Source organism: Nilaparvata lugens, chromosome X, assembly GCF_014356525.2.
Source record: "Nilaparvata lugens isolate BPH chromosome X, ASM1435652v1, whole genome shotgun sequence".
NCBI classification, from domain to species: domain Eukaryota; kingdom Metazoa; phylum Arthropoda; class Insecta; order Hemiptera; family Delphacidae; genus Nilaparvata; species Nilaparvata lugens.
The window spans coordinates 60,649,020-60,661,209 of record NC_052518.1 but is presented as its reverse complement, the minus strand read 5'-3'; the positions used below and the strand labels follow the sequence as shown (position 1 = coordinate 60,661,209).

The 12,190-nt window shown below is 35.3% G+C and overlaps 1 protein-coding gene across 8 annotated transcripts in view; it reads left to right on the top strand.

The window, feature by feature from the left end:
• LOC120348926 (calcium/calmodulin-dependent protein kinase kinase 2-like) overlaps positions 1–12,190 on the top strand; it is a 525,835-nt gene that overhangs the window by 483,499 nt on the left and 30,146 nt on the right. For all 8 annotated transcript variants that reach the window (XM_039443397.1, XM_039443398.1, XM_039443402.1 and 5 more), the window contains one exon: positions 10,324–10,375. In XM_039443397.1, coding sequence (XP_039299331.1) covers positions 10,324–10,375 — 52 coding nt within the window. The remainder of the gene's footprint in view (positions 1–10,323; positions 10,376–12,190) is intronic.

Sequence of the window (12,190 nt, the reverse complement as noted above, 5' to 3'; positions counted from 1 at the left end):
ATTATTTGAAATTAAGTCAAGACCCATATTGAGGATAATAATTAAAGACAAGTCTAGTCATATTGAAATTTGTCAGGAATCAATATTCAATATTGGAGCGCTAGAGCATTATAAAAAACTTAAGTATAAATACCTTATTTCGGATATCCAAACACTTTGCACATAACTGTTTCACTGTAAGTCCCGGTTTGTGTCTCTTTTTTAAGCATTTTTGCATATTATTCATCACTTTTTTAATTAGCATTTATCATATTTGACATAATGAATCACACTCTCGCAAACTCTGAAGTTTCATATATGTACGGCGGTTGCACAGATCCCACTTTGTCGACTCCCAGCACATCAAACCCCACCATGGTAGATGCCAATACGCCACAAGAAAGGGAACCAGGAAGTGTCGGGTCGATAGTCTTCGATCCACAAGGTCTGCAACCTCTATCATCCACTCGAATCGACGCCGCTGACATACCATTGAATCAACGGATAGCAGAGATCAACTTCGAAGGGGGCGAGGAGCAGCCTGCAGAACCCGCATCTCCAGAAGCCGAGTCACATCTGAGCAAACAAAGTATATTTTCAGTCACAGAGCTAGATCCATTTAAAAGGGTAATAATGGAACAAACTAGCAGTATGTTCAATATTATGTTACAAAATACAATGGATAACATGATGCAGGAAATTAAAAAAGAGAATGCGGCAATAAAAGAGGCAAATAAGCAAACAGTGGAACAGGGCATGAAGGAGACAGCAGACACCATACAATCAGTAGAACGGCGGTTAGATACTATTGAGAGTAAAGTAGAGAATCATAGAGAAGAATTAAAAGCAATGATAAATCTACAGAGGGAAAGTCAGGATAAAGTTACGGCAGGATTATCGGAAAGGTTGGATATGGTTACCTGTGAACTAAACGAAAGGATAGATAACTTAACCACACAAATCTCTACACCTATTCAGGATTTAACAACTAACATTAAGGCCGATTGCCATCAAGAAATCAACAAACAAATTACCGTTGCCAATCAAAATTTAACAACTACAGTTGATGAAAATATTAACAGTATTAAAGATATACAAAATAAACAGATTAATATGTCCACAAAAATGAACCAACTGCAAGGTAGTATCAATCAGAACACAGAAACCTGTAAGGCTTTAAACGGAACTCTACTAATTCAAAAATCCACTCTGACTCAATTAGATCAAGAAGTAAATGCTGATAAAATTACACATAATGGTCAATGGCAGATGGCACAGGAGAAAATAACAGTATTAGAAAATTATATCCAACAACGACCTCAAGGAATTCAAGCATATAACATCAATTCACATAGTATATTGCAAGGACTGGGTAAATTTGATAATACTGATCACCATTTGCAACCCCAACCATGCATTGATCAGATAAAATTAGTACAAACTCTTGCACCTACCTCTTGGAGCATGTGGCGTCTTCATTTGACTAGTTTATTAATTGGCGAACCCCTGATGTTCTTTCGGAGTAGAGCCCATGAATTTACATCATTGGATGAGTTTGTAGCTGTCTTCCTGGAACAGTACTGGAGCAGAAGTATACAGTTGGACGTGCTAGCGGACATCATATCATGCGATTTCAACCCTAACTTAGACGGTGCATGTACCACTTTCGTCACTGCCCTACAGTTCAAAAATTCTCAATTGAGAGAGCCCATTAACGAATCGGCATTAGCAAGTATTATTCTGAAGAAACTACCGTATCAAGTTAGAATGGCACTCGCCACACAACCCATTACTGATTGCAAACAGCTAATAAATCATCTATATGGCATACAGTCTGTGATGGCAATGTCAAACCACCGATCAGACCAAAGATACACACGGAATCAACATAACTCAAAAAGTAATCAGTATACCAGCCAAAATTATGAACTGGTATCATATGATCGCTCCCGATCTGCCCCTCAACTTGAACGCCGCTACGAGCACAAACAAAATAGTAACTGGAATAATGAAAATTTTCAAAATCGCACAACTAATCATTACGCCCATCAGAGCAACCGCAGGAATTATTATGATGGCCGTGATCAATTAAACTCAAATAATGGTTACACTCAGAATAATTACAACAGAAATTACAAACCGCCACCTCAACAAGTAAGCACAAATTATACATTAGTGCATGCAACAGGATTAAACCAACAAAAAACACGGAACCCAGCACCCAACGACACGCCACCAGATATACAGAAAACTACAGCTAATAAACCATGACAATATGATACCCCCGATATAACACCCACAAGCTCAAATGAAACAAACAAAGAAAAGCAGGATATTTCAATGTCATACACCACATTCAGAAATGATTTACCAGAAACTTTGTTAGAAGAAACCGAGAAGGAACGGAACACTGTTAGGAGCAGACTCTAGTACCGAAGAATTGTTAGAGATACTGATAAATAGAATCCATCAACGTACCAATTGGCACCCTGACATTAGACAGGAAATAATTCAAGTATTCCGTAAAAATGCAGATGTTTTTTCCAAACAACCTGGTCTAGCTACTCACTTCGAATGTTCACTCAATGTTAAACCACACAACACGTATTACCGCAAATCATACCCCATACCTTCCACCTATCGATCCGCCGCCATAGCAGAAATCTCTCGCATGGAACAATTGGGAATTATAGAAGAATCCACAGCACCCTATAGTTTGCCGATTGTGTGTGTAGCAAAAAAAGATTGAACAGTAAGACTATGTCTGGATGCTCGCGCCTTGAACTGTATATTGGATGATGACCGAGAAGGACCAAACCAAATTGAACAAGTTATGCAAACTTTCCATGGAAAAACCATATATTCAACGGTAGATTTGAGCGCAGGATATTGGCAAGTCCAAGTAGCACCGGAATTGCGCGATTATTTATCCTTTCTGTTTAATGGACGCAATTATAGGTTCACTCGCTTAGCGTTTGGATTACGAAATGCTATGGCTGTATTCATACGATGTTTGAGACAGGCGCTAGGAGACAATATCAGAGACTACTGTACATTATACGTGGACGATGGATTAATAGCCTCACAGAATATACATGAACATTGCCAGCATTTAGATATAGTATTTGATAGATTGATAAATTGTGGATTGAAACTCAAACTATCGAAGTGTGAATTTTTTGCGAGGGAAGTGAAATATCTAGGACACATAATCACACCCACTGGCATATCACAGGACCCGGACAAATTATTAGCTATCAGACAATTTCCATCACCAACCAACCGTAAACAATTACAAAAGTTTATTGGATTTTTACAATTCTACTGCCGCTTCAACAAACAAATGTCACACTACACTGCCCAACTCAGTCATGTATTGTCTAGTACCAAGCCTTGGAATTGGACTAACAAAGAAGAGATCATATTCCAGCAACTAAAAGAAGCCTTCCTAAATTCCGTCGTGTTGAAACACCCTAACCTGAAGAAACCTTTTTTCTTGAATGTCGATGCCTCAGATTATGCGATAGGCGCAGAGATTTTCCAAGAAGACGATCAAGGAGAGAAAGGAGTGCTAGCATTTTTTAGTAAGACACTCAACTCAGCACAACATCGATATTCTGTGACCGAAAAAGAGTTGTTGAGTATTGTGGAAGTATGTATTAAATACCGGACATTGTTGCTCGGCAATAAGATATTTATCAATACCGACCATAAAGCCTTAACATTTTTCAAAACAGCCAAATTAAATCACAACCGCTTATCTAGATGGTTTCTTGCGCTTCAAGAATATGATATCGAATTGACCCATCTGCCAGGAAAGAAAAATCAGACCACCGACTTTCTATCCAGGGAAATAGATGCTACATATTGTCAAGATACCAACCTGAAATGTTTCGCCGTAAAGAGTGGAGAAAGCATACCATATCCCCCCAATATCCAACCACGAATTCACACTGCCGTATTAACCCCTGAAAGAATCCGCATCGCCCAATACGAAGACCCAAGACTGTCCCGGATCCGCATATTGATGGAAGAAGGAGCTACTGAACCGCCCGATTACCTGCAACAGTACACCCGCTACAAAGGATTTATGTTCCACCGACCGGCTAAAAATACTTACGACTGGCGCCTAATAATCCCCGCTAATATGGAAACAGATTTGATAAAAGAAGCTCACGAACGTATTGGACATTTTGGAACTATGAAGACCCTCCACCTACTAAAAGAAAGCTGTTATTTTAAAAGCATGCATAAAAAAGTGGCCAAAATAGTAAAAGCTTGCGATATATGCCAGAAAGCCAAATACCCGCGATACCATATCAGGGGCAAAATGAATCCCATTCTCCCTAGTGCACCATTGGAATTGATATCAGCGGATATATATGGTCCATTACCCATGGCACAATACGGAAAAAAAACATATTCGTGCTTACATGTGTTTTTTCAAGATATACAATGCTATTTCCCATAGGTAAATTGACTGGAGAAGTTTTGGCCCGATGCATAACGGAAAGATGGACAAATGAAGTAGGAAAGCCTAAACGAATCCTATCTGACAACGCAACCTATTTTTGTAGCAAGCAGTGGAAAGAAATACTTCACCTGGCTAATATTAAATGGTCGAGGACATCTCTTTACAACCCCAGCGCTAATCCAGTAGAGCAACGTATGGCAGAGATCTCTCGTTTTATGCGGACTTACTGTAACGAAAAACACCAACAATGGGTTAGATATTTACCATTTTTAGAAGAGTGTTATAATAATAGCCTAAATGAAAGCACCGGTCATACGCCTTACGAAATCATGTTTGGTAAAAGAAACACTACATTTATCGAAAAATTAATTGATTTTCCAAGCTCAGAAGTGAACAAGCTAACAAATCCTAATATCCATCATCTAGTCAGATTGAAGCTAGAGAAAAAGGCAAGTAGTAGAAAGAGATTTCACGACCGAGCATACAAAATATTTTCATATAATATTGGAGATGAAGTTTTAGTAAAGAGCCACAGATTATCAAATGCTTTGGAGAAAGTAACTCGTAAATTCTTTTTAATTTATTCAGGGCCATTCACTATCGTAGCCATATCGCATCACAACACAGTCCAGTTGCAAGAGAATGAGAATACGCACATTGTTTGGTGGGAAAATGTAGCCAATATTAAACCATATCACAGAATTTGAAATAAATATGATAAGTAATCAAGGGAAAACACCACTATCAAACGAATTACTGACCTATCATGATAAACTTAATATTGAGTTGGACCGCATGGCAACAATCCGATGTTTTTATTTCTCCCAACTGTCCAAAGCCTGCAACAAGCAAAGGAATAATTTTTAATTATGTAATTAAATAATATACATCAGATAAAAAAGGACACAAGCGGGGATAGTATTTTTAAAATTTGTTAATTACCTTTAAAAGGAAAAAATGTAGCAGTTAGGTTAACTATGAGATTCGATAGCAAATTCTGACGTAGCAGTATGAAATGTAGAACAAGTAGTCAGCTGGCCAAAGCCACCCAAATCAAATAAATGTAACGTCTGTTAAACACATGATTATGAAAGAAGTATTGTAACCCAAAAATGTTATTCATTACTGTTATTTATTGTATTTATCAATGTTAATATATTTATTTATATGTTTTATATTTATTACTTTTAGTTATGCCATGTTTGTTACCGAAAAAACCTAAAATGAATGCTAGTTACCTAAAGCCAAAGAACCATTAGCAAAAGAAAAGAATTGTACCTGATATATAGAAAATTATTTATATAAAGACCTAGGAATTACAATAAAATATAAGCCCCAGAAATTTTGTACATCGAAATTATTGTTTGAAAGGAATCAATTATGAGAGAATCAAGAAATGTGTGTAGTTAGGTTGGTGGCCTTGCGAGCGGCAAATTTAAAAATACTATGTTCTAAGTGTTGTAAGGAGGAATGTGTCTAGGAGATTATATTTACAATATTTTTGTGTTGATAAGGAGAATTTGTTATTGTATTTGATAGAGGTCTAAGGGAGGCACAGCAGATAGATCTGCAAACTATGATAAAAATTTGAGAGTATATTTTGTAGACAAAGTATGGAATATATCGATGTATTGAAGGGTGGATTTTCATTGAAAACATTGTGATTCTCAAATATTTTGAATTCAAATCCAGGGGGCGCGTGTAACATATTGAAATTTGGGTAGATATAAAAATCCCTAGCTGAAATATTAATAGGTCTGAGTAAAGTAACTGGCTAGTATCGCCAAAGAGATAACATAAAGATTAGATAACATCAGCTTGTCCTGGCTAAACTGTACAACAGCCTAAAAGGAATTGAAATAATTTTTTGCTAATATATAATATATTATAAAATATTGAAGGTTGAGGTTAGGCATAAACATTTAGTGATCAGCGACCTAATGATCGACTGAGCCATGCAACGTAGAATCTGATGCATGAAACAAATAGTAACATATAGAAAATTAACTAGCATGTAGAGGGCATATTTAAAAAACCTAATAAAAATAATTAAATGTATCCAGGAAATAGGAGGTTACCAAGCGCATGAATACTGAAACAATTTGCATGCACCAATCACATAATGGCAGTTGATAGGCGGTAATAGTATGCCGATTCAAAAATATTTATATATATTTCTACAAATGATTGGGATTTATATAAAATTGTTGTATAGTCTATGTTATGGATATGGCCCGAAGGCAAAGAAATTATTAAACATACAACATAAGTAATAATTTAATATTTTGGTATGGTCTATTTGAACCTTGAATGGCGGAGGACTAGGATATTAAAATTTTATTTAAATTTGGAAGTCGGAAAAAAGAATTGTGAAATTGAGAAAGGAGAACCAACACTTGCCTGCCAAATGCCACCATGAGAGGTCCCTAAATATTATAGAGCATAATACCTTGCTATAACTTGTAAAAAGCTAAAGTTAGATTGAATTATTAAATTTCTTATAAGACTTTGTGATGCTCTTATAAAGCAGAAGTCATTTTCATTTTAAATAATTTTGTAACCCCTTGGAAGAGACGACTCCGGCTACCATAGTCCAGGACCACCAGGAGTTGGATCGACATCAGCGGATCATAAGAAGATTTCGACACATGAGTGAGAAATATTGAATTAGTGACAGGGCGCCCTCAGTGCTTCGAAATTACATAATAATCAAAGCTAGCTCGTCGAAAGGGTCTTCTTATAAATTAAGAATTTAATAAAAAATACTTGCCCAAGTAAATATAGTATTAAAAGTATTTTATTAGAGGAGTAATGAGTCAGTACATTTCAGAAATCCTATAAATCAAAAGAAGTATAAAATCTAGGCTAGTAATACATATTCATATGATCTTTAATTTTTTGCAATATAATTTGCGATAGTTTGTTGTAGCTCTGATTCACTAGATGAATGGCTCTATTTATTCCGTCAGGTGCCGAATCTTGCACCCTGAGATAAAATATAGATTCATTGCAAAGAAATCTATTAGATACTATAGAATTTAAGATATACATTCGGATTATTGGTTGCCAATTTATCAAGCTGATTTTAAGGATTCTATTTTTTATGGAATTGTCCAAGTCGACAAGTATTTGCAAGCTTATATCGCAGCTACATACAAAAGGATGCATATGATTATAAAATAAAAGCACATGGTAACATTTCGTGCTATAAATTTAGAGAATAGTATTTAGCCTGTGATAGTTTACTGATTTCGATTATTGTTCTATTTTTATATTATATATTTTTATCGCTCTTTATATTTTTTGCCCTGATCTTATAAGTAAAATACCTAGATTGATTATATAAATTGAATGGATATGGTATGCTGATGATTTCAGGCATATAGGAAACAGCTACTAATTGAATGAGCCAGGCCTGTTATGTTATGATTACTCTCAAAGTAACATAAGTTGAAAGATATGCTGATAATGTCAGACATATATTGATTGCAGCCGCTATCAGAGCCAGCCTGTCAAGTTATGATTACTATCAAAGTAACAGAAGCTACATTTACAATGAGTTAGATATACTGATGATGTCAGACATATATTGATTACAGCCGCTACTAGAGCCAGGCCTGTTAGGTTATGATTACTATCAAAGTAACATAAGTTGAAAGATATGCTGATGATGTCAGACATATATTGATTGCAGCCGCTATCAGAGCCAGCCTGTCAAGTTATGATTACTATCAAAGTAACATAAGCCACATTTACAAGGAGTTAGATATGCTGATGATGTCAGACATATAAGAATAACAGCCGCTATAAGCCAGCCTGTTGGGTTATGATTACTATCAAAGTAACATAAGTTGAAAGATATGCTGATGATGTCAGACATATAGGGAACAGCTGCTACTAGAGCCAGCCTGTCAGGTTATGCAACGATTTGAAAATATACAAAGTAGAAAACAATGTGTAACACATGAGAATAGTTGAGTGATAAACTACCTACAAAATGCGTGCTCTGGATTATCAAAACTGATATCAAACTGCTACAGCTCCGGTTTATTGCAGACAGTAGAGTGAGAGAAAGCATGGCCAGGTCAGGATGTGATCTACCAGATTTTCGGGAAGTAGTAATCATCAAAGAGGTCCAGGGTGCTGCACATTACAGTTGAGGATGGTGTAGACTGATCACCAGGAACGAGATGGTACATTTTTGTCAAATTGCTGATTCATGGGCTTATAGCTGAAGTGGGCTATTAGTTTGAGCCAGGGTGAATACATACGTCCAAGTTGCCGGTATCATAGAGGTTAGAATTTGAAAAGTCCCAATATAAATATTGATAGAAGAGGGCTAAAGTTTAGATCCAGAGAAAAGTTAAGTTCATCAAATTTTTTATTGGAATAGATGTAGTATTACTTTGTTACCTTGATCACAAAAGTTAAACCGTGGTCGTTCATCATAAACGTAAAGTTGAATTAGTTTTAGTAACTTCGCTTCACAGGACATTTCAATCATCTATAAAACTATTCACAATTAAATTGGTCTCCGATATACCAATTTTAGAATACATCGTAGGATAAATTTGAAGGTAATAAAGTTGAAAGAGATCTGTACATTTTGGAGCATTCCCGAACAAGAAAACAAGAACAAAGAACAAAGTGGGGATTGGTCACGAAAAAGTGGCAAACGGAAATGATATAAAAATGTGCTCTGAAACCGGGGTTTACAAATCACAAGAAATAATCTAAATTTAAGGGGAAATTGAAATATTATTATGCACAACGAATGCAAAAATCAAATGCTAAGATTGAATAATAATATGATAGATAATGTAGTTTAAAATAATAGGAATAAAAATGACTTTTAAATAATCCACAGTGCCTGACCTAAAGGGAAATATTGTGCTGCAGTTAGCAAACTGTAGCGCGGACAATTTGAATATGATGCGAAATACAACACGGAGTTTGTTCCAGGGCAACATTAGAGGAGACAGAAATGGCTGTAAAGCACCTAAAGAATGGAAAGGCAGGTGGCCAAGATAATATATCGGCAGAAATGATAAAGTATGGTGGTGATGACACAGTCAAGATAATACATGAGCTGATATAAGTATGATATGGTAAGGGAAGATTATAGGTATTTAGGGAGGGCGGAACAGTATTAACCTTCATATTCCATTCATGCAATTCAATCCAACCAAAACATTCGATCCACGTGGGTAGGTAGTCGGCCCACGGTCTGCAAATACAATAAATTCTCTTCTATTCTCACTTTACTCGAGACACTTTCTCATCAGTTCAATCCATCAGATCTTCTGAAAGTTTATTATATTTTGAAGAGTTTATTGTCTCATTGAGAGATTATGTACCATACTAGATCATAAGTTGATTAACATGAAAATGAAACCAACTTTTCAAGACCAAATTTAATTTTACAAACCAAATTTACTTTGAGATTACTTAATTTTTTTTTTACTTTGATAACACTTCAATGTAACTTTATGAAAAACGTGAATAAGACTCGCATTACCAGGACAATAACATTTCAATGAAAACACGGCAAAAAACCAAAAATAATCAATTGATAAAAAAACAAGTCAAATCTTCTCAACTATGCTGCGATGCAGAATTGAATGAGGATATTATAATAATAATTCAATGCACTGGTTTCTGTAGTTACAAAGTTCTCAATAGAAATAAAAAAACACTTTAGGTCAGGTATTCTTTGGTTTCACCAATGAATATTTAATAGCTATCGTATATTTGTGGTATTATGTTGATCAGGGAGGTATGAGTATGGAAATTTAAGTATAATTATTGAAGTGTGGAATTATATAAAATTTTATGACTTTAAGTTTGATCACTTCATTACTTGATTCCAGGCTATGAAAATCTTGTCTAAGAAGAAACTGTTGAAGAGATCGGGAATTTTTGGTGAGTGTTTGTCAAGCCTTATTTTTTATATTATCTGATCATTTTATTCTTGTAATTCCATTCAATGGCTATTTATAAAAGAAACTATTTCTGAGATATTATATGTTATAGATTTCATTATGAGTTCTTAAGTATACAGAATAATATAGTATCAGAAACATACATTTTGTAATAATTCAATTTTGTGAGGAATATACTGTCAACAAAGTTTCAGTCATTAGAAAATGTCCATTGGTACATATATATCTTGATTATAGTTTACAATGTAGTTTTTTTCATTCATGAGTAATATCAGCAACGGTTGAACAGATTAGGTGATATTTATAGAATATAGTAGGACGAAGAGCAAAGAGTATTATGAGGAAGAAGAACAGAAAATTTGTTTTGAGACGCGACCAAACAGAAAAATGGAATACGGATTACTCTGAAATGAGAGGCACAATTCAAAGACAGGTTACACAAAGAACAAAATAAGGGAAATGGGAGTTGATAGATAGCCGAGCCCGTAAAAGATAAAACCAAACTGAAAGGGGGACCAACAGAACGATCCAGCAATGATGACTAGAGTATTGTGAAAAGAATGGGATACAACGGCATTAGGCAGAGCAGAGGAGAACAAAGCAAAGAAAAATAGCGGTAAAAGACGATAAGGTGGGGATGAGGAAAATGAGGAGGGGGTAAGAGGATGAGGAGGTAGGAGGAGAAGAAGGTGGTGGAGGAGTAGGTAGGTAAGTTGTTGGGAAGGTGGTGGAGGAGGATGAGTTGAATAAACATTGAAGCTAGGCTTAGCTTGAATTGCAACTGTATACTGAATTTATTGTCCTGAAGGGATCAAGCAAGAAGTCAGAAGTGAGGCTCTGGAGCAGGAGTGTCACACTGTATTTCATCACTCAAATAGGGTACAAATATTCTCCAAGATTACAACTTTATTAATATTAATTATGTAAACATTAGACCAGATACGAAACTGAGTAGTTCTTTTCACCGAAGACAGGAAGTACAGTAATGTGTTGTTTCCTCGATTTGATAATAATGTAGAAAGCTTTAACTATTTCAATTTCATAGAATACATATCTCACAGATAAACCATAAATGATGCATGAATAGCATTTTCTCCGTTTCCTCATTTCAAACTATTGTAAAAAATGTTCATTTTGATAGATATTTCAACATGTATAAATAGCATTTTCTTCGTTATCTCATTTGCAAATAATGCATAAAACTATAAGCAATTTCATATTTCATAGATGAAGGATTCATGAATAGAATGTCCTTTGTTTCATAGATGACGATGGAGGATGAATTGTGTAAGTTGTATGTATTAATGAGTGAATAAGAAAAAACTTATTCTATTATTTATTCCAATAGTTGGCATCCCACGTATAGGATAACTTAAACCTAAACACACTGTATTGAGACAGTTTCCAACTCTCTAGGTCTGTGTGAAAAGTAGGACTTTTCAGACTGATCAGTCCTTAATTTTTCTTGGAAAACAATACTTTCCTTACCTATGGTAGTAGGTAAGGCAACTTACCTATGGTAGAAGGCAACTTACCTATGGTAGAAGGCAACTTACCTATGGTAGTAGTTAAGGCAACTTACCTATGGTAGTAGGTAAGGCAACTTACCTATGGTAGTAGGTAAGGCAAGGAAATTAATAAATGATGACTCCCCTCCACATTCTTATCGTGCCGATTTATCGCATGCAGTATGAATCTTCAATTAGATTTATGTTGACTTTGCAAATTCACTCGTAAGCAATCCAACAAAATCCTACATTATCAAAACATTATTTACAAAAATAATGTAATCCTA